The sequence below is a fragment of the Bubalus kerabau genome, chromosome 9, assembly GCF_029407905.1.
Source record: "Bubalus kerabau isolate K-KA32 ecotype Philippines breed swamp buffalo chromosome 9, PCC_UOA_SB_1v2, whole genome shotgun sequence".
Taxonomy (NCBI): Eukaryota; Metazoa; Chordata; class Mammalia; order Artiodactyla; family Bovidae; genus Bubalus; species Bubalus kerabau.
In genome coordinates, this window is record NC_073632.1 from 84,699,850 (window position 1) to 84,723,307 (window position 23,458).

General features: G+C 41.1%; 1 protein-coding gene across 1 annotated transcript in view; it reads left to right on the top strand.

Moving 5' to 3' along the window:
* The window catches only part of ECT2L (epithelial cell transforming 2 like), a 79,845-nt gene that overhangs the window by 46,963 nt on the left and 9,424 nt on the right, over positions 1-23,458 (top strand). Inside the window, exons 11-19 of the mRNA XM_055535763.1 lie at positions 4,339-4,431; positions 5,986-6,168; positions 7,600-7,703; positions 14,296-14,382; positions 18,016-18,230; positions 19,146-19,293; positions 20,924-20,997; positions 21,097-21,253; positions 21,876-21,941. Coding sequence (XP_055391738.1) covers positions 4,339-4,431; positions 5,986-6,168; positions 7,600-7,703; positions 14,296-14,382; positions 18,016-18,230; positions 19,146-19,293; positions 20,924-20,997; positions 21,097-21,253; positions 21,876-21,941 — 1,127 coding nt within the window. The remainder of the gene's footprint in view (positions 1-4,338; positions 4,432-5,985; positions 6,169-7,599; positions 7,704-14,295; positions 14,383-18,015; positions 18,231-19,145; positions 19,294-20,923; positions 20,998-21,096; positions 21,254-21,875; positions 21,942-23,458) is intronic.

A 23,458-nucleotide genomic window follows, 5' to 3' on the forward strand; every position in this document is an offset into this window, starting at 1 on the left:
TATTACTTTTAAAAGGAGACCAAAACAAATTTTTTAATGGGAGTAGGGGAAAAAAAAGGATGTTAAAAAGTAACGTATTGAAAGGCAAAGAGAATATGGGCAAAAGGGGAAAAGAACAGTAGATTTAGTGACACAAAAATGGTCTCAAGTGAAACTTAATGGTACGCAAACAATAGATTTCCCATTGCCATTCTGGGCCCCCAGGTCATCCCTGAACTTCCTATCAAATATAATTTCTCCTGGGTGAACCATCGAGACCCTGGTTCAGTCAGAAGGCCCTGGCTTCTCAGTCAAAAATCTTCCACCACCTCAGGAATCACTCTGGAGCCTGTCAGCCCTGTAGCTGTACCACCTCTGAAATCCTGATCTTAAGCATTTTTCTCTGAGTACTACTTCCAACTTGTGTCCTCAAATATTCCCACTCTATAGGTTCTTTGCCTGAGGATCTCCAATCCACGTACTCCCACTTACTATCACCATGCCTTCGACCTTGGTTCCTTCCTCATTAAACCTAGATTTACTGGTTTGTCATTATCATCTCTCTTGCAAAGAACCTGAACTTCTTTTTTGCTGGCCAAACCCCAGTTTATTTGGCTAAATCCCAATGCCAGTTGGAGAAGGAAATGGCAACCCACTCCAGTGCTCTTGCCTGGAAAATCTCATGGACGGAGGAGCCTGGTAGGCTGTAGTCTGTGGGGTCATAAAGAGTCGGACATGACTGAGTGGCTTCACTTTCACGCATTGGAGAAGGAAATGGCAACCCATTCCAGTGTTGTTCTTGCCTGGAGAATCCCAGGGACGGGGGAGCCTGGTGGGCTGCCGTCTATGGAGTCGCACAGAGTCAGACACGACTGAAGTGACTTAGCAGCAGCACCAGCAGCAATGCCAGTTAGAACACAACCTTCTGCGTAATCTATGCCTGCCAGTGAAGCAGCTGAAGACTGTTGGAAAGAGTAATACAACTGTTCTTACTGATCTAACTTTAATGCCATAAATACCAAATGGGATTGGAGCTCTGATAAGCAATCCTACCACATTTCCTTGGTAAATTCATTTTCCCACTCTTTAATGACTGTCAACCCTCCTCCTCTTTAGTCAATCTTTCAATAACCCTCTCTCTCACTTGTTGATTTCACCATTTACTTCCCTAAGGAAACCCCTTAATATACCTCCCACCACAAAAACCACCATCTATCCAACCTCTTACATTCATCCTGTCTTCCCTTCTGTTACGGTGAAAGAAGCACCCCTGCTTGAATCAAACATCAGCTACTCCACTTGGACCCTGGATTGCACTGCCTTGCACCTTCTCAAGACATCACTCCTATGCTCAATCCACCTCCAGAGCCTCAATCCTCTCTCTATTGGGTTAATCCTATCAGATCAAGAATACCTGTGGTAGCTCCTCCACTCCCCCTCCCCCCTGAGAGACCATAAACTTTCTCTCACATGAGTTGACTATACCAATGGTTCTCAAGTTTTTGATGTGTATTTGACTTACCTAGAGGACTTGTCGCAATCCACATTGCTGGATCCCACCCAAGTGTTTCAGATTCAGGTCTGGCATGGGAGCTGAGAATTTGGTGATGCTGATGCTGCTGATCCCAGAGCATAGTTCAGAGGTCCCCAACCTTTTCGGCAGCAGGGACCAATTTTGTGGAAAACAGTTTTTCCATGGACCAGAAGTGGGCGTTTGGGGATGATTCAAGCATATTACATTTACTGTGCACTTTGCTTCTAATCTAATGCTTTCACTAATCTGACAGAAGGTACCAGTCCACAGCCGAAAGGTTGGGGATCTCTGGTCTAGCTGACTGCTTCTACCTTCCTCATCTCTCACTTGCCCACCTCCCAAGCTCCTCGAAGTGGTCTCAGTCTACCAAAGCCACTTTTGGAAGACTATAAAAGACTCCCATGTGCCCAAATCCAGCTGTCCCTTCTCCATCTGCACCTTGCCCTGACCTCTCAGTGGCGTTTGAGGTGGATGAATACTCCTCTTCAAAACTCTTCTTCCCTTGATTTCCCTAATACCACCGACTCCTTGTTTTCCTCCTACCTCAGCAGTCTGTTCCCCTCAGTCTCCTTTGCCGGCTCCTTCTCTTTGGTGAGGCCTGTAAATGTGTCCCGGGCTTGATCCCAGACTCACTAATTTTCCATGGCTACACTCTTCCCTTAGGGAGTCTCATTTATTCCTGTGACTCTACGTTCAATCTGGATACTGAAGACTCCCAAATTTATGTCTCCATCTCTGAAATCTCTCAGCTGTAAACTCATCTAGCTTTTACTTGACATCTTCATGTGGGTGTTTAGTTTGCATGGCTAAGAGGCATCTCAAAGTTCACACACCTGAAACAGATTCTTGATTCCCTTGTATCACAAACCCACCCCTTTCCCAGAATTTCTCACTTAAGATCGCATTATTCACAAGTTACTGATAAGCCAGAAACCTAAAACTCTTCTTTTTTTGGTGTTACTTACGAATTGTAAGCACTTTTATTAAGGTATAGTTGACATGAAGTATTTAAAGTGTGTAATTTGATAAATTGTGACATATCTACATGCCATGTGAAACCATAAAAGTTAAGATAATGAACACATTCATCATCCCCCAAAGTTTCTTCCTGCCACCTTGTGATTTCTCATTTTGCTTCTCCACTCCAACCAGAGGCAACCACTGAGCTCACAATGTATTAGTTTGTATTTTATAAAATGTTCTGTAAATGGAATAATATGGTGCATTTTTTTGGTCCGGCTTCCATCACTCCAGATATTTTAGATTCATCCATGTCATGCTGGTATCAATGGTTCATTCCTCTTTACTACTGGGAATGATTATATTGTATAGTTATACCACAATGTTTATCCATTCACCTGTTGATAGATATTTGAGTTCTTTCCAGTTTAAGACTTATACAACCAAAGCTGCTGTGAACATATGCTTTCATTTCTCTTGGGTAAATAAATACCTAGGAGTGGAATCACCGGTTTATATGATAGGTGTATGTTTAACTTAAAAAAAAAAAAAAAAACCCAGCCAAACTGTTTCAAAGTGGTTATGCCATTTTAGATTTCCACTCCAGCTACCCAACACTCCAACACTTGGTAAGGTCAGTCTTCTTAATTTGAGCCATTGAAGTGTGTCCTGATATCTCTTCATGGTTTTAATTTGCATTTCTCTAATGATCAGTGATGCTAAGCTTCTTTCAACTTGTTTATTTGCCATTTGTCCTCCTTGGTGAAGTGTCCGTTCAAATCTTTTGCTCATTTTAAAATTTAGGGTTTTTGGCTTTTTACTGAGATATCTTTGTATATTCTGGGAAAGTTGTTGCAAATATTTTCTCCCACTCTATGACTTATCTTTTCCTTCTCTGAATAGTTTGTTTTGAAGACAAGAAATTCTTAATTTTGATAAAGTCTAATTTATCAATCTTTATGTTTTATAGATTATGCTTTTGATGTCATATCTAAAAACTCTACCTAACCAAAGATCACTTCTATGATTTCTCCAAAATTATTTATAGTTTTAAGTTTGACATTTGGGTTTGTGATCCATTTGACTTATGCTTTTTTAAAAAAAATAGAATGCCAGGTATAAATTGAAGTTCTTTTTAGAAAAACACATGGCTATCAAATTATTTCAGTACCATTCCTTGTAAAGACCATCCTTTTCCCAGTGGATTTTATTTGCATCTTAGTTGAAATCAGTTGACTATGAATGTATAGGTACTTTTATGAACTTGCTATAATTTCATTGATCTATTTGTCATTGGAAACATTAGATACAAATAAGTGACAGACATCCCAATCTTTCAGCCACAACCATCTTGCTGCAGCAACTGAAACAACTTGGAGTGATCCTTTACTCCTGGACCACAAAGAATTAAAGTACATTACTTATAGTTTCATTTGAAGTAGTTTGATCTATATGCTGTGTCACAGAAGGGGTAAAATTAACACTAAAATTTAACCATTGTATTCCACTGTGTGTTTAACAGTTTTAAAACTATCCTCTTGCAGAAGACTTCGAGTCAGACTATTTTAGAAAATCTGTGTAGACTTTTCTGTCTTTGGCCTAATTCCAAATTTGAAAATAAGCACCAGGTCAAACTGCATCCCTCTTTCTCCTCCCTGTTGTCAACCCTCCTGAATGAAGTGTCTGGACTTGAGCGTTGTGGGATGAACTGTAAAGCGCTGGTGGACTATTCCATGAGGGATCTGAATTGAAGGCAAGACCTACAAGTGACCCTTCTTGGCCAGCTCATTAGTGCTTCTAAGTCGTGTTTAACTGTTATGGCAAAACCTGTGAGTGAACTAATGAAAGTATTTTTGACTGTGCAGAGGCAGGAATAGAAGTTCTTTCTCAGCTGTCTCAACTGACTGGCACATTATTTACTGCTCCCACTGGGATTGCCACTGGCTCTTACCAACATCGTAAGTGTGTATGGGTGCTGACTACTGTGTCCATTGATACCCACCAACTCCAGGATCACCAAGGACAAAACACAGCTAATAACACTGATTCTGGCAATGTCAATTACTGCCTTTCATTCCTACTGTGAAGGAGTGCTATCACTTCCCACACTAGTTCATTTCTCATCACTCTGTCATTTGCTTATAAGGGAATTATTACAAATATCTGCTTCAAACCATCATTTGCCAAAATACCAGCTTTAACAGTTAAACAAAGATGTAGCTGAGCTAGAGAAATGATAAGTACAGAGCACAATTCTCTTCATAAAACATTATCAATGTGCTTTCATTTGGAAAAATGAATTGGAGCTATAAGGAGCTAGTGAAGGGGCTGGCTCAAGTTTCATTGCAGTAGCATTAAGGGAGAGGAAGAACAAACAGAAATTACACTTGAAAGCAAAATTTCATTTAGATACTAAAGCTGCAACTATTGGATCAAAATGTAACATTGCCTGACCAACAAGAGTGAAATTGCTTTGCTATAATAATGTTAATCATTTTCTCCTTTAAAACTCTCTCACTTCCTATCAAACAGGAATGGGAGTGATGTAAAACTATATAAAGCATTACTTCTCTAATCCTGAATGCTAAGTGCCTTTCAAGACAGGAAAGCTGGAATCATGGGGAGACTTGTAAGGGAGAAGATTCATGATGATACAACAAAAAGCACACTGACCTAATACGGCTTTGTAGCAGAAGTTGCTTGTTAATTTTAGTTTACACAGCAGCAGTGTCCAATGAGAGCATATTTGGCCCCATTCAGGGAGGAAATCAGCCTGGCAGAGATAACAGGGTGTAGACACTGCAGTTATAAAATGGGTTTTCATCTTTTTCTCCTCTGTCTCTTCTTCCTCTTTTTCCCACTCTTTTTATTCTCATTCTAGAACATGTTACAAATAGTTTCATGTTTATCAGCAAAAAATGTGGAAATAAGAATGAAACTATCCATTTAGGACAGAAAATCGAATTTCCCTTGGCCCTGTGTCATTCAGTCACTGATTTTCAAGGACAGAAACTTTAAGCACCCATTTCAGTACATGTAGAGATATCTGTAGAGAGAGAGAGAGCAGCTGGACATGATGTAAATAAGATGCAGGGTTGGCTCCAATGGAGATGACTTTTGGATGACATGATGGGGAAACCAGGTAAAATGTGGTTTTCCTGTATTTTTACTTTTTAGGATGTGAACATAAAATAGTATATTCTTATTTGGAAGTCTATTCTGCTTTTGATGCAAAAATCCAGCAGCTATTTAATTTTACTTCAAATACAGTGTAACATGTCAATCTTATCAAAGAGTAGATAGACATTTGAAATTATTCATTTTGTCCTTTTTGAGTTTCTAATTTTACCTTTGAAAGCAGACTATGGGTGTTTATCTTAGTCTTCTAATGAGAAAGGGTAATAAGCCTGATATAAATACAATTAAGAGTATTTTTTTTCCATACTGTAAACAAGAAGAACTCTTTCATTTGAGCTTAAGTCTGTGATACTAAATGCAGAAAATAATGTCAGTTCTTAGTGACTGGCTGGGACGACAGTGGGAAACGGCACCCCCTTCCATCTACTTCAGCGAATCAAAGCTGCAGACATGGACCAGCCTCACCGACTTCCTGGAAGACACCTTGAAATCAGTAAGGAAACAACTAAGTCCTCTCTTCAAGGAGTTGCAGAAGAACATCAGTGGCAGGATGATAGGTAAGAACTGTTGCTACTTCTGTTGCTGGTTAATTATGAAGCTTGTCACATATCCAAAGTGAATACAAATGTACGAATGCAGAAGTAAAAAACTGTTTATTGTCTTTGTTTTTCATAGCTTCTTTCAGATATCATGAATATCCACTAAGAACAAATATAGTCATCTTTAAAATGCTGAAGCTAGTTCCTGGTTTCAAATTTTACCATCTTATTAATTCTGTCAGTCAATTGTTTACCTTGGCAAAATTCACTTTGCTAAGCCAGAGAGCTCTGTCCTTTTCCCTCTACAATTTGCTCTCAAAGCACCAACATCCCAGTTAAGCATCTCTTAGACCACAGCACCCATTACTTAAATTGTTCTATAATTAAATTATATGTATTTTCTTTCTAAAATATTTAATTTGGTGATGGGCTTCATGGACAGGCCTATTGGACATTATTGAATTTGTTTTCACATTTACACTTCTTACTCATGATCCAATTATCACAATAAAGACTCTTGGAAACAATGTCCTGTTTCAACTTTAGATCTTCATCTAAACCAGTCAGTTCTTCAAAATCAAGTACTTAAAAAAAAAAGTTAGGTTTTTCCTGCATCTTTAACTGCCAACTCATTTTTCTCCCTAGCTCTTCACATGTCACTGAAGCACTGTACCAGTCAAGTCATTATATATCTATGTCTTACTTCTCTCTTCCCTTCCTCTGCCTTGCTCTGTCTACACAAGAGCTGTAACATACAAATATGCATACAGGTATTTCATCTGTCAACATATGCCCATATCTCTCTGCATAAAGCAGGGATTTGTCTTTTTGGTTTTAACTCTACCACATTTAGTAGGTGTTTGGCTAATATTTAAAATTTGTTATGAGGCTATGTTATGGTTATGTTATGGTTCTTTCACAGATATTAACTACTAGAGAGATAAATGAAAAGATTAACAGTAGAAGTGTTTTTTGATCATGTATAAGGCATGAAAATCAAATGGAAAAAGGTTGCTTTTCAAATCAATGCAAGTTGCTCAAAATATTTTAAAAATATAGGTGTCTGTATGTATGTTTGTATGTTATTCCCTATGGACTTAAAATATTTATGGAATTGAGCACAAAGATAATGCAGAATATAGAAGAGCTTTTGGTGGAATTGAGAATCTAAACTTTATAAGGTTCATTTTTACATGTTCTTTCCCTGTCCAATTTATATATTTTATTCAATATCAACTTTGTCAGAGTGGGTACTTTTTATATGCTACACATTTAGATGCTTTTGCTCTTTTCTATTTTATCTTGATAGATAATCTTCATGGCATAATAGAATTTTTATTCTTAGTCTGCATTTTTATCAACTAACAAGCGACTGTAAGGACTGAGTTTTCTTCTTGATCACATCTCTTAAATAAATTAATTACAAAGCATATGGACTTATATTTACAGGGCAATTTGTATTTGACACCATGAGTGTGGCTAACATTCTGAATAACCAAGAAATCATACAAGCTCTGGCAGATGGATTTATAGAGCTTTCAAAAGAAAATTCTGTAAGTGTTCCTTTGAATAAAATAAGCTACAAAACCCCCAAAACTTAAATTTTAGTGTGCATTTACCACTTTATCCTTTAGGACACAATTCCTCAGAGAAATAGCATCAGTTTATGAAAACAGTCACTGAAAGAGTCTGAACCCAAGATGTATTATTACACAAAAATAGGAAAATCTTCTCAGTTATTTGATATTAATCATATGGTACACTGTTCTATCTTGTGATTAACTTAAGTCAGAAGTGACTCCTTAAAGAAAAAAATGTTTAGTGGCTTATATTTCACATAAACATTATTCAACAGTTAAAACAATTAATAGTATGGCAGAAAAACTGAGAAATGGTGAAACCAGCTATAATAGATGAAAGTCAAGGAAGGCTAGATGAGAGAGGAAGGAAAAGAGAAAACAGAACAGAAACATGCAAGTCAGTAATTTGGTTGGGAATAAGCTTAGGGAAAGCCTGAAAAAAATCAGAAGCAAATCTTGAATGCTCTTCCAGAAAAGTCAGTCCACACACTAGGACACAATGAGGGGAGGCAGAATAAAAACATACTCTGCCCTAATATCATAGAAAGGCCCTAGGAAAATAAAATAGTCAACTCTATGTATCCTTGGGTTCTGCAACCATGGGTTCTGCACCCTCAGATTCACCCAACCACATGTTGAAATATTCATTAAAAAAAATCCCAGGGACTTGCCTGGTGGCTAAGACTTCATGCTGTCAATGCAGGGGACCTAAGTTCATTCCCTGGTCATGAAACTAGAACCCACATGCTGTAACTAAGACCTGGAGTAACCAATTAAATACATATTTTTTAATTCCAAAAGTTTCAAAAGGTGAAACTTGAATTTAGTCATGCATTGACAACTATTTACATAGTGTTTATACTGTACTAGTGCTATAAGTAATTGAGAGATGATTTAAAGTATATGGGAGGGACTTCCCTGGTGGTCCAGTGGCTAAGACTCTGCACTCCCAATGCAGCAGGCCTGGGTTCAACCCCTTGTCAAGAAACTAAATGCTGAGAGCTGCAACTAAAGACTGAAAATCCCATGTGTGGCAACTAAGACCTGGTGCGGCCAAATAAATGAATAAATATGTAAAGTATATGGGGGTGTTTCCCAGGTAGTGCAGTCGTAAAGAATCAGCCTGCCAGTGCAGGACATGCAAGAGACTTGGGTTCTATTCCTGTGTCAGGAAGATCCCCCAAAGTAGGAAATGGCAACATGCTCCCATATTCTTGCCTAGAAAATTCCATGGACAGAGGAGCCTGGTGGGCTATAGTCCATGGGGTCACAAAGTGAAAGTTGCTCAGTTGTGTGCGACTCTTTTCAATCCCACGGACTATAGCTTACCAGGCTACCCCATCCATGGAATTTTCCAGGCAAGAGTACTGGAGTGGGTTGCTATTTCCTTCTCCAGGGCATCTTCCCAACCTGGGGATCGAACCAGAGTCTCCCACATTGCAGGCAGACGCTTTAACCTCTGGGCACACACACCAAAGTATATGGGAGAATGTCCTAGGTTATATGCAAGTACTACACCATTTTACATAAGGGACTTGAGTATCTGAGAATTGTGGTGTCTGCAGAGGTCCCGAAGCAAATCCCCATGCATAAGGAATAATAATTGTTGCAGCCCTCAGTTCAGGGGAAGCTGAGAACAGGACAGGAATGGGGTATTATCAACATACCTGATGCTATATAAGGCTTGTAGTTTTCCAAGAAACAGTTCTCAAATATTTCCCACTGTAGTAATTATACTTTGTGGGGGATTTAACATTGCCTTTGGACACTTTCTCCTTATCCATCATGATTTCAACTTGGCTTCCTGGGTAAGCACCAGACATCTCCTGGGCTCATGGACCAGTGTAAAGCCCGAGGAGTTGCAGGTAGCCATGAATTTCTTCTCTGAAGACTCAACTCTCCAGTGCACTAGCCAACCCTCTCACAGCCCAGCAATAAATGCCCTGGAGAATTCAGCTGATAATATGATCAGGGATATTCACAGGGATAATTCTGAGGCCCTGAAACTCTCTGCAGTATTCTCAAACACCAAAGAATTATTCAATGTTTGATGTTGGTTCATGGTACTTATGCCACCAAATTATTTTAAAATAACCTTGTATGATATAATTTTCATGGTGTTCAAACCTACAGCCTGAGAGGGAACCAGATTTGGGAGTCTTACCATGGTGTTTTCCGCAAGAATTCTGCTGCTTGGAGGCTCTCTTCTTTCCCCTGTAACACACCAAAGTTGTCCTGTCCCCTTTCCTCCTCTGGCTAAGAGGCCAGTGTGGGCCACTTTGGTTCTGAAGACCTTGAGACCCTCCCACAAGACCTTGGCATCCTCACTGAACTGTGACAATAAGCTAAGAACCAAGATTAACCAGAAAGCCCCATTTACTGCTTCAAATAAGAGTTACTTTGTTCTAGACTTGTAAATTAGGTAGAAAGCTGAAAATGCTACTAGAAAATGTGTTCTCATATCTGCTGCACTCTTGTTGACCTGCATTTGAAATAAAAATTCTTCTTTTGGGGGGGTTGGTAATCTTTCAGGACAACCCTCTGGAATTTTTGTCATATTTTCTGCTAAAGAAATGTAGTAAAAAGAGCAAGCATTTTGAAGGAAATGTCATTCTGACACAAAATGACCCAAAGGCAACACACAGTTTACTCACAAAGGTAAAATTACTGTGGCATTTTTATGCTGTTGCTTCACTGTACAGTTTGAGAAATGTGCTTAAGAAATTCGTAATCAGTAATGATAATTCTAACTTGGAAAGCTTTCAATTTGTCATTTCTCGTAAGAACTTCATTTTCATGGATTTTTATTTTTAAAAGGGTGTTTTGTAGTTTCATAATGTTAGTAACACTTAATCTACTTGATTAGTGGATTACATGGCATCATGCTAATGAGAGTAACACTAGTTGACTCTTGGGGGAAGAATTGAATACTCGCATTCTGTCCAACGTAACCTAAAGAGATTTTTTTTTTTTGCAGCCCAGGACACTTTTTTGGTGAAACTAAAAATGGTTCATTTTTTCTTTTTTCTTTTAGTTGAGATTCAAATTCATAAAAGAAAAAAAAGTGGGTTTGAAGCTAGTTCTTTAGTTGAGCAAAAATAATTTTGCCAGTACTATATTCAAAATATGTACATTCTTGGTTAAGTGAAGTAATATGGATTCAGGAAATACTGAAAATTGCACTGTCATTCAGAGAACTGATGTCTATGAAAATGCCATTTCATGCCCATTGGAAAAGCACCTATCTTTGATGATTGAAGGCTGGGGATGCCACCCCTAACACAAAGTCACCGTGGAGAGTGTTAGGAGAAATAGACTTGTAAGTTCCCCTAGTAGAAAATGGTGTGTTGCCCTATTAACCTGATATTCTGGAAGACTTTGTTGCCCTGGCTTTACAGGACAGCACAGTGCAGGGAAAGGCAAATGGAGCACCGGTGGGGCCGCGTCCTCTCTGCCAAGCTGCCCTAGACTAACTCAGCAGAGTGAAAGGCCTGCAGTTACGCAGCCCCTGCCCTCTGTCTTTAGTAGACCATGCCTCTTAGCAGAACCCCCACTCCCTGAAGCAGCTTATTCTTCCCAACCACAAGCATCCTCTTCAGGAGGAGTCTTGATAAACACATTCCCAGGGACATCAAAGCCTTTAGATGTTAGAACCCTGCTTCCTTGTAGCCTGACCCCTAAATCTATCTCTTAGGAAACTCACAGACCATGTACTCATCAGGGTTCTCCAGAGAATCAGAACCAATAGACCTGCTCTTGTTACATCACCTTCCTGTAGTAAAACTACAGAAATGTTAAACTCCTTAATGCCTGGGAATATCTTTGATATTTTCCTTTTTTAAAAATAAAATTGGAAAAAAAATAGATCTTAGATTATTATTTGTTTTTTTGTTATTTAAAACTTGGGAGCTTGTGCATGATGCCCATGAAACAAAGTTGGTGGCCCTAGGAAGGAAAACCACAGATTAAATATAGGTGCTGAATTCGGATAAAATGGAGGTGAGTTTCTCCACACCTTGGAGTTTATTTTTAAAAGTGTAGATATTCATCCAGAAGAGCACACAAACTCTCAACCATGGGAGTGGAAAGTAATGCCTTCTTCTGAGACAACTGTTTTATAGATTCTTCCACAAGGGTTTGTGTAAGAGGATTAGTCTACCAAATCCAGGACCAAATACACATACATATATACATATAGATAGGTAGATAGCTCACTCTATAAATCTATCATCTTGCTGCCCAGTCAGTAGTACAATAGTAACTCCTGGCCTTGATATGCCTGCAGTGTTTACACTGATGCTATAGAACATGGTGACAGGTCACAGCCAGAATCATGGCTGTTCTTCAGCACTATCATTTTTCACAACTACTGCATGCATGCTCAGTCGCTCAGTTGTGTCCAACTCTTTGCGACCCCATGGACTGTAGACTGCCAGGCTCCTCTGTCCATATGATTTCCCAGGCAAGAACACTGGAGGGGGTTGCCATTTCCTTCTCCAGGGGATCTTCTGGACCCAGGGATCAGACCACATCTCCTGTGTTTCCTGCATTGGCAGGTGGATTTTTTTTTTTTTTTTTTTAACCACTGAGCCACCTGGGAAGCCTCACAATTCTTTCTGGACCCTAATTCAGGTAGTCAAGTGTTTTCTGGGAGAAGCACCAGCAATAAGTAGGATGTTAGCAATAACTAAGATCCTAGAGGAAAATTCTGAATATGTGATCCAAAGTCTCCCTTACAGGCCATGGAGAGTCTCAAGGCAAAGGCCCATTGACTCAAAATAATTGTTTTCTTAAAAATGTGCAAAGTTTGCTACTCTGTTACTTCCTTTGCGTTCCTCCTTCAAAATGAATAACAAATGGCATCTTAACCTAAGAACAGGTCCTAAAAATCCTAATAATTAGATAATATAAAATGAGAGAACATGTTGTTTTTAGGTTCAAACACAATTACTATGTCAAATTGACTTGCTATCCACAAAGAAAATTTTACATTTAAGAAATAGCTGTAGCTGGGAATTCCCTGGTAGTTCAGTGGTTTAAAAATTCTTAAAAGCTGTTGCTGAGCCAGAGGTGAAACAAAGCCCAGTCTGAGTAAGCAGGTTCTAAGATAGCCAGAGTGGTCCAGGAGTCCACTGCTGAGCTTCAGTGACGGAGCACTCATGGGAGCCTGTCCAAAGGGATGATATCCCAGATAAGGGGGCCTCCGTCATCTGTGGAATCCACAATTCGAATCTGTATGGCTTGGGTTCTCTTAAACTCCAGTCAAGCAGGCTGAGTTTCATTTTCACTTTATACCTGCAACCACATCTACCTACACAACTGCAGTGTCACTGCTAACTGGTTGAAGTTATCATTTCTCTATATGAATGATCAGCATTATTACATATTTTGAAAGAAGACAATGTTCCACGCATAGAAATTTTGAATTGTTTTGTCAAAATTCAAAGTAGATTCCCCCTGACCTGGCATAAATATAAATACTGGAGTAGGAAATGACAACCCACTGTAGTATGCTTGTCTGGAAAATTCCATGGAAAAAGGAGCCTGGTGGGCTAAAGTTCATGGGGTTACAAAGAGTTGGACCTGACTAAGCACACACGCACACAAGTATAAATACATGCCAGACTGGTGTGGGTCAGCCCCAAATGGGAAAGGACATGGTGAAAAGACTATGTGGAGCAGCCATGAAGTGCTCAGACTTAGGTGGGGGGCCTGCAGGCCCGGGAGGAACTGGCTGGCTGCGTGTGCTTCTGGGCCCAGGGGTCTTACACAAAGGCTTCAGGCAGCCATGAGACATGTCTGCAGGTACAAAATAAAAGTGTGTTTTTGTCTGAATAGAGTAAGACAAAAGGAGTCTTGGTTATAAATTGGTGTTTTTCTTCTAGTTTCACTCCTACATATCAAGGAGTTGCCATGGATAGTTTTATCTTTGACTCAGAAGGGCAGCAGCAGTGACCATTAATCATCATTAGCTTTTAACACAAACGTGGGACCAGTGTTCCATTTCTCAGCTGGACCCTGGGATGCTGCAGGGAAGGTGGAAGGGGGCTATTTTTTAATGTGATAATTTATATGGAAGCCACAAGAAAAATTAACAAGGCAAAGTGAGGAAAGAATAAGCCATATTTAAATGTGGAAACAGATCTAGAAATGGCATGTGAATTTCTTTATGACACTTTTTCATTAGGTGAAAAAAGAGGTGAATTTTACAAAGTATTGTGAACTTTTCTTCTAGCATCTTGAAAGTAAGGTAACTTATGTGCACACTGCTGCCAGAACTCAGGCAGAGACCTATTTCCCGGGCATGTGTGAGGAGCTGTTCCCAGGGAAAACGGAAACTGCACTGAATTTAGTTTCTTAACACAGTTCCTAGGAAGCAAAAAGTTATTATTTTTTAAAACATAAAATTTAATTTTGTTGAGTGCTTAACTTATGTTTCTAGGGAACACTGTGATTAGGGCCAAAGGCAGAGCTACTGAGAGCCTCCTGTGGGCTTAGCACTGACTGGGCATTTAGATATCCCAGGGCCTGCCTCCAAATAATCAAGTCTGCATTTAATCCTCAGGAAAGAGATGTTATAGAAGATAACCCTCAGGACACAAAACCAAGTCTCAGCAAAAATGATCCAAATTTTGAGTTGCTGGTTAAGCTGGTAAGCCAACTATTTTGGTTTGTTCTTTCTCTTTTCTTAGAGCTTTTTCTTTTGAGTAAGTCCTGATCTAAAAAGAAGTTGAGCCAAGGGGATGGACATGAAACATCTTGGCAACAACAGTCATCTCTGTGCTACTCCATGCTTTTCTAATAGAACGCTAGAAAGGCATTTAAAGAAATGGTCCGTGGACACGAAGGTTCACAGTTTCTAACCGACCCATCAACTGTTGATTGAGTATAATCAATCAATCACAGTTTCTAACCAACTCATCATCAGCTATGGTCTGATTTAAAATGTTGAGTATAATCAATATAACCTTTAGGGCTGTCTTTCAAAGGGTAGTGGGTGGAGGAAGTATGGACCGGCAGAGGTTTGGTCCTGTGCTGCCGGTTAACACAGCGCATGTGTGCCGTCTAGCATTTCTACAGCACACATCCACTTTTACTATCATGTTTCAACCTCAGAATTCTGAAAGGCATACATTAGAACCTGCATTTTGTAGAAAAGGAAGTCAAGTCAGAAAACTTAAATGATTTCCTTAAGGTCAAGAAACAGGCAGAAAGAAAAGTTTGAATTCTGCAGAAGGGCGCTCGGCCCTGGGCTCTTTCCCATCCACCCAACAGCCGGGACCAGTCTGCCTAGAGTGGATGGTGCCTACAGTCCGCCTACAGTGGACAGTGTCCCTGTGGACCTCAGCGGCTGCGGGCTTACTCAGCCCCACGCCATCCCAGGAACCACCCAGGAAGAGAGGGTTTACAAAGAAACAAATACAACAGTATCTCCGCTGACCATTGGTGATAATACTGCACAATGGTTTTGTTACCCAAACACAACTCCATGTGCCCAACGTACAGTGAGGCCAAACATACCAAAATGTGGGAGTTTGGAGCAGAGAAAAGGTAATCGCAGAGCCAGGCAAGAGACAGGTGGTTCAGGCCTTAAAACCCCCAAACTCCCTGAAAGCTCTCAGCAAAGTGCTTTTCTAGGAAAGGTAAGGGGGAGTGTGGTTAGTCGTTGCAGACTTCTCTGTATCAGAGCCTTTGTTCTTGAGGTCAGGTCATGGTCAGGTAATGATGTTCCTATAAATTTCTACCAAACAAACATTATCCTCTGTTCTGACAGGAAAGGGCCAGGTTCCAAGGCACAACTTTCACCCTCCGAGCTCTGGTCTTGGCTGACAGGTGGCTCCTTCACGGCCGGGTCCCCAGACCCTGCCCAGCCGTCATCACTGACGGAGGCACCCAACCCGACTGGCCCGCCCTCAGGCTCCTCAGGCCGCCCAAACTGCAGGGACAGGTTCTGGAGACTACCTACATCCCAGGCAGATGGCCACTGCCATTAGGTCTCAGAGGTGGGGATGGGGGAGAAGCTCACCATTGCCTCAAGGCCTGGGGTTCAGCCAGTGGGCGGCCTTGGCAAGAGCTCCAGAACCCTGAAGAACAGGGTCCCCGCTGGCCCAAGGCTGGGTGAGCTCTGTTACAGAGCCCAGGGAAAAAGCTGAGATCCACCTCTTACCTCACTTTGCACCAGAAGACCACCACTCGGCTGACGGTTGGTGGAATGCTCCCACCAACCGAACCTTATTGACAGTTGGTTGTTTGTGGGAGGGGCCGCTGTGGCACCAACCAATGGCTGAGCAGGAATGCTCAGTAGCTGTTGCCTGGTAACAGGGTGGGGTGGGGAGGGTGGCTAGGGTGGGGTGGGGGTGGGGCTAATGGGTCACAGCAGTCGCCCGTGCTAAGAGCTGTTCTGGGCAGCGCTTTATTATAGTTTCAAGATAACAGCGGAAATTTGACAACTGAAACCTTAAATCAAAATCGTTATAAATATTAGATAACTCCAGTATTTTAAAGATCATTTCATGGCAAATAGATGGGCAAACAATGGAAACAGTGACATATTTTATTTTGGGGGGCTCCAAAATCACTGCCCATGGTGACTGCAGCCATGAAATTAAAAGACGCTTGCTCCTTGGAAGAAACGTTATGACCAACCTAGACAGCATATTAAAAAGCAGAGACATTACTTTGCCAACAAAGGTCCGACTAGTCAAGGCTATGGTTTTTCCAGTGGTCATGTATGGATGCGAGAGTTGGACTGTGAAGAAAGCTGAGCGCCGAAGAATTGATGCTTTTGAACTGTGGTGTTGGAGAAGACTCTTGAGAGTCCCTTGGACTGCAAGGAGATCCAACCAGTCCATTCTAAAGGAGATCAGTCCTGGGTGTTCATTGGAAGGACTGATGCTAAAGCTGAAACTCCAGTATTTTGGCCACCTCATGCGAAGAGTTGACTCATTGGAAAAGACCTTGATGCTGGGAGGGATTGGGGGCAGGAGGAGAAGGGGATGACAGAGGATGAGATGGCTGGATGGCATCACCGACTTGATGGACATAAGTGTGAGTAAACTCCAGGGGTTGGTGATGGACAGGGAGGCCTGGCATGCTGCGATTCATGGGGTTGCAAAGAGTTGGACACAACTGAGCTACTGAACTGAACTGAACTGAAATAGGCTTTATATACAATAGGCATGTGTTTGAAAGATTAAAACTAACCAAGAACAGTGTTTATAGTATCTCAAACAGAATGAGTGTTCTGATTCTTAAATTATTTCACATTTTAATTTTAGATCATGAAATTATGGTTGACATTTCAGGTGCAGATCACATGGCATTAAACATTAGTATTGTCTTATTTTATTTGGAGCAGTGTGGGGCTGGAGGGGAAAGAGGAAATTGTGTTCTAAGAGTTTTAATCGTCCTAGGTACAAATACAAGGCTATTAGATTTTTAAAATTTGAATATTGTGATTGTTTTCTATTGTAAAAATACTAATTTTACAACTTCAAAAGTGTAAATAGAAGGGAAAGAATCCTAATTCTAGTAAGGAAAATTAATTTCTCCAGTCATAAACTTAGCACTCAATATCAGGGTGTGGGATTTCTTTACACCAGTGCATGGCTTTTCCCTCAGGATTGCTAAAACAGAACTTTGATATATAGAAAGCTTAGAACATCAGGAAACCTAACTACCCAGGAGAGATAGTAGTTTTTCCTAAACACAGAAAGAAGAGCATGGTTTTGGTATTTCATAACACATAGCAGGAAATAACTATAGAATTATTTGATAACAAGAGGTCTAGCTCATTTCAGTCTTGTCTACATGATAATCAATAAAACGCTACTGGGGAAAAAAAAAAAAAGGAAAACAATGCACAACCCAAAGGCTTTCTCACCATCATATCTGTAAGGGCAGAATTCTGCCTTCGCATCATTGTAGAAGCCAACACCTAGCACATGACACTAGATATCTATTTGGATGGATAGATGGATCAAAGTAAGTTCTCAACCTGTACCTTTTCAAGATTCAAGAATCCAAGACCCATCTCTACTATGGCATCAGGGTGGCCAGTGTAAGGGACAGTTTGATGATGGGGTCGAGCAGAGTCCTCCATATTCCTTTATCAAGTTTCCCTTCAGCCCTGCATATCACAAATCAGAAAGGTACCCTCAGAGTGACCTCCTGACTGCTCAATACTTTCATTTCTCTGTCTCCTTTGACTGTCAGGCCTTTGGATGATGGAAGCCTGAAATGAGTCATTACACTTTCCTTCTGAGTTCTTAATGCTTTTCCACAGGAGAGAAAACTCCAGCTGGATTCAGCCGAAAAGCGAACCAGAGTCATCAGGGAACTCTTACAGAGCGAGAGAAAATATGTGCAGATGCTGGAAATTGTGAGAGATGTTTATGTGAGGCCACTGAGAGCAGCGCTGTCATCAAACAGAGCCATTCTGAGTGCTGCAAACATCCAGATCATGTTCTCCGATATTCTGCAGATCTTATGTCTCAACAGGTAAACTCTGAATAGCTATATTTTGAAATATTCATTGTGGTATGGGAGGAACACACACTTGTTTCAAAAAGTTATGCAGAGGCTCAGTCATTCTCTGCCTTTCTTGGAGACACTGCCTGATCACCTCACAGAAGAGAGATGATTCTCGACACTGGGCTGCAAACAGTAGTGATGATTCCTGGGGTGTATCCCTGCCTGGACTCAGAGCTATAGGTCAAGGAGTGGAGATTCAGTGCCTGGGGATTCTATATTCATTATGCTATTTACGCAAAAGACAATGGGAAGGGGAGCTATTCATAGTCATCAGTGTTTGGCTGATCAGTGGGAGAGGAACAGGAGGCTGTAATGGGACTAAGTCACTAGAACACTTTGCTTAGAGAACCAGAGGCTGGGGATTAGTTTAACAACAGTATATGTATATGGAAGGGTTGAGAGAGAAAATTGATCATTTGCATAAGACAAACTGAGGTTGTGTTTCTCTGCCAGTAACTCTTTAGATAACTTAGAACAATTTCCTTAGCTTCAGGGACCCCAGATTCTATAAAAGGAACTAGTGTGCTTCCAGTTTTGAAATTCCGTGATGGCTGAAGAATAACCTTTGATCCAAGGGAAATGGGCTTAGTGGTAGTGTTGGCATTCAGCCATTGAAGTGAGTTGAGCACCCTCCTCTGAGGACTGTAAGAAACTGTCCCCAGGCAAAGGGGAGAGGGAACAGTCAGGGCAGACTCTCCAGGCCAGCTTGGGATCCTGAGTCAGCCCCCAAGTCAACCTACTTCCTCCCTTTCCAGCTCTGTGTCAAGGCGAAAGGATCTGACAAAAGCCCTGCCCTAAATGACTGAGTACACATTTATATTTTATAAGTTTATAGGCTGTCGTTGGTCAATATTTCACAGCCATGCTTTTCTCATGTTCCAGGCGGTTTCTAGATGACCTGAGAGACAGACTACAGGAATGGGGCCCCGCTCACTGTGTGGGAGAAATATTCATAAAGTTTGGAAGCCAGTTGAACACGTATACCAATTTCTTCAACAATTACCCTGTGGTTCTAAAAACTATTGAGAAGGTAACAGATTGAGGGACCATCCAGGCATTTATTAGACTTTCTGAACTTGCGAGGACTAGAAGGACTAGAATTCGTAGGAAAGACTTTTCTATCCTTGGCTTCCGGATCTCCTCCTCTGGTTTACCGTGAGCTCTTTGAGGATGAGGGCACTGACTGACTTAGTTTCGATCACTAGGGGCTGGCATAGTGCTTGACCCAGCAGTGTCTAGGACTTGGTTGTGGGACTGAACTAGTCCTCATGCAAATTTCCAGACTCCCACCTGCCCCAGTTACCCTGGGGCTTGGTTATAGGAAGATAGTTCACAGTTAAGCAGAAGCAAAACTGTGAGCCTGCTTTGATACTGCCTCTACAGCCCATGTGGTGAGTCCAGCTCTCTCATGGAGAAAAGGAATTCATAATCACGTGTGGAATAAATGGCACTCAATGTGTGAAATCTCACGATAAAACAAGGAATTCCTTTGTTTTGAATTCCCCAGCACGTGCGTTTTAAACAGTTGTCTTTGCTGTGACAATGTGTATGTAGTCTGAGCAGGACGATGCAGCTCTCATCTGTGCCCCTTGGTGCTCTCATTAGGATCTCTTCTGATGACAATAAGATACTCTTTCCCCTCCTGGGTTTGCATCAAAAGGGCAGCAGGAGGGGCACCTTGGGACAGGTAGTGCCCTCTCCCTGTGCCCGCTGTGGCCCTGCCCACCTGTCTGCCCTGAGGCCCTGAAGTGAAGGCCTGGGGCTGGGAGGTCTCTGAACACTTCCTGACCTCAGACATCTCTCTTTGTGGTCTTCTTTCTGCTCTACCCGGGGAGTTTAAGCTCTGCTGCGCAACTCGATTATGTGAAAGTTGCATGAATAAAGCAGTGTCATAGAACTGACCTTTAGGACAAGAATCAGAGCAAAGCATCACATGTTATCATAGCAGATTGGTGCCAGCAATTTTATAGTTATGGATAATAATATTTCACTAGCATGGGGGTACATATAAGTAAGTACTCAGTAAATGTTAGCTATTAATATTATTGAAATCAGTGACTATTTGATTTCTAGAAATTAGAATTACTGGCATCTGAGAAAAATGCGGTGACTTCCTGGAGGCTGTAATGGTGATGAATAATGCATTTTAAAACAGATTTTAAGTACAAAGGAGCACCTTCATAATGTTATTGTGGAAAACATGCTTAACAGCAGAATTACACACTAATCCCTACACTTAACACTTACTGTGTGGCAGGCACTCTATGGATAGGATTTCCGCCCCCTCCCCAGCCCCTCACCAAGAGTTAGCTATGACATCCATGAGAAAACTGAGGCTCAGAGGAGCTAAGTAAGCTTGACAAAGTCACACAGAATTAGATAAAATTAAATTAGAATTCTAATCCAGGCCTACCTGCATGCAAAGTCCATTTTCATTTTTCTATACTGATTAAGTCCAATGACTAGGGTTAATTTATGGTATAATTAATACAGTATACTTAGGATATCAGGAAGCACCTATAGTATTAATAGTACTGTGATTAGGTGTAGGTGTTGCCCTTTTGCTTTGAGCACTTCACAGATTATGCTTGTCTGGTAGAATAGAAACAACACTTCACAACTGTCTTACAGAATTTTGACAATATAACTCACATCTTTAGTGCAGAGAAATGATACCAGCCTTCCGAGCTTTCCTGAAGAGGCATGATAAGACCATTGTTACCAAAATGCTGAGGTAAGCTCTGAGGGAGAGCACAGCTAGGTCACCCCAAGAACTGGTATTCTGTGGCTTCAGAAAGGGACCAGAGCTCCCTTCTCTCTGTGCCTCCTACAGTCTTCCGGAGCTGCTTTTGTACCCATCCCAGAGGTTTGAAGAATATATTCATCTTCTCTATGCTCTGAGGCTTCACACTCCTGCGGAACATATTGACCGTGGAAACTTGACCATTGCAATTGACCAAATCAAAAATTACAAAGGCTACATAGATCAGGTTGGTTGCTGGTAAGAGTTTGTGTCCTTTAAAAATGTTATAATGCTTTTGTGGTACTCTGACTCAAAGATTCTGAAATCCCTTAGCCTCTTGGGGTTCTCTTCAAACTTTTTCATCCTTTTAATGCTGAATCATTGTATTCAGTGATATTGAGCACTGAGGGCCTTTATTCTAAACCAAATAATGTTTTCAGATATCTCTTTAAGTACACTTATACAGATTAAAAAAAAAGAGCAAAACTCTTTGTTTCTGAAAGTACTTCTTAATGTATTAATCAACTTTCCTGCCTAAGAAAGTACAGCAATCACAATTATTCTCTGCAAGATTTGATCATCTTGGAGTATAGGACTACCATTCTGAACATGTCACTGTGATGGGCACACAGCCCAGGAGTCTGGGCTGAATGGAAACAATAACACAGTACACCCAGAAAAAAACTTTTTGAACAGAGAGTCTTGCCACTTGCCTCTTTGTTTTAAAACACTGGGTACAGGAAACTGAGATTCTTATGATAGTTTATGAAAATACCACAATGTTATCAAGTGCCATAACATATTTTAATCTATTTTTATGTATAAAAACATTACAATTTCAGTTTGCCTAAAATCACTTTCTTTTCTAGATGAAGCGGAACATCAATATGAAAGATCACCTGTTAGACATACAGAGACTCATCTGGGGGTGCCCTGTACGTATTCTAATGCACTTGCTACATCTCATGCTCAAAAAGGAGAAATAGAGATTCTGATTCAGCTAACATCTGTTGAGTGCCTGTTGTGTGCCAGGTGCTGCCAAGCTCTAATATTCCACATCTTTGTTATCTGCAAGGATGCTAGATGAGAAGAGGCACAAGTGGGCTTGATCCCATCCCATGATTTCTCTGTAGTCTTAGCACCTTGCTTGGTACTACAGAGCTCATGACCCCCTTTGAGGAATGGGGCCATGTCTTTATTGTTTTCTATTTCCCTGCATATAATATGTGGCGCAGGATTCTGCCCACTGAGGACATCTGTAAAAATCCTAGAAGTCCTCTACTGGTTATCTGTTACCTATGGAATATCATCTGATTCATTCTAGTTTCCTTCTCACTGCCTTTCAGTTCAGTTCAGTTGCTCAGTCGTGTCCGACTCTTTGTGACCCCATGAACTGCAGCTCGCCAGGCCTCCCTGTCCATCACCAACTCCTGGAGTCCACCCAAACCCATGTCCATCCAGTTGGTGATGCCATCCAACCATCTCATCCTCTGTCGTCCCCTTCTCCTCCTGCCCTCAATCTTTCTCAGCATCAGGGTCTTTTCCAATGAGTCAGCTCTTCACATCAGGTGGCCAAAGTATTGGAGTTTCAGCTTCAAAATCAGGCCCTCCAATGAACACCCAGGACTGATCTCCTTAAAGATGAATGGGTTCTATCTCCTTGCAGTCCAAGGGACTCTCAAGAGTCTTCTCCAACACCACAGTTCAAAAGGATCAATTCTTCGGCACTCAACCTTCTTTATAGTCCAACTCTCACATCCATACATGACCACTGGAAAAACCATAGCCTTGACTAGATGGACGTTTGTTGGCAAAGTAATGTCTCTGCTTTTTAATATGCTGTCTAGGTTGGTCATAACTTTCCTTCCAAGGCGTAAGCGTCTTTTAATTTCATGACTGCAGTCACCATCTGCAGTGATTTTGGAGCCCAGAAAAATAGTCAGCCACTGTTTCCACTGTTTACCCATCTATTTGCCATGAAGTGAAGGGACTGGATGCCATGATCTTAGTTTTCTGAATGTTGAGCTTTAAGCCAACTTTTTCACTCTCCTCTTTCACTTTCATCAAAAAGCTCTTTAGTTCTTCTTCACTTTCTGCCATAAGGGTGGTGTCATCTGCATATTATTGATATTTCTCCCGGCAATCTTGATTCCAACTTGTGCTTCCTCCAGCCCAGCATCTCTCATGATGTACTCTGCATATAAGTTAAATAAGCAGGGTGACAATATGTAGCCTTGATGTACTCCTTTTCCTATTTGGAACCAGTCTGTTGTTCCATGTCCAGTTCTAACTATTGCTTCCTGACCTGCATACAGGTTTCTCAAGAGGCAGGTCAGGTGGTCTGGTCTGCCCATCTCTTTCAGAATCTTCCACAGTTTATTGTGATCCACACCGTCAAAGGCTTTGGCATAGTCAATAAAGCAGAAATAAATGTTTTTCTGGAACTCTCTTG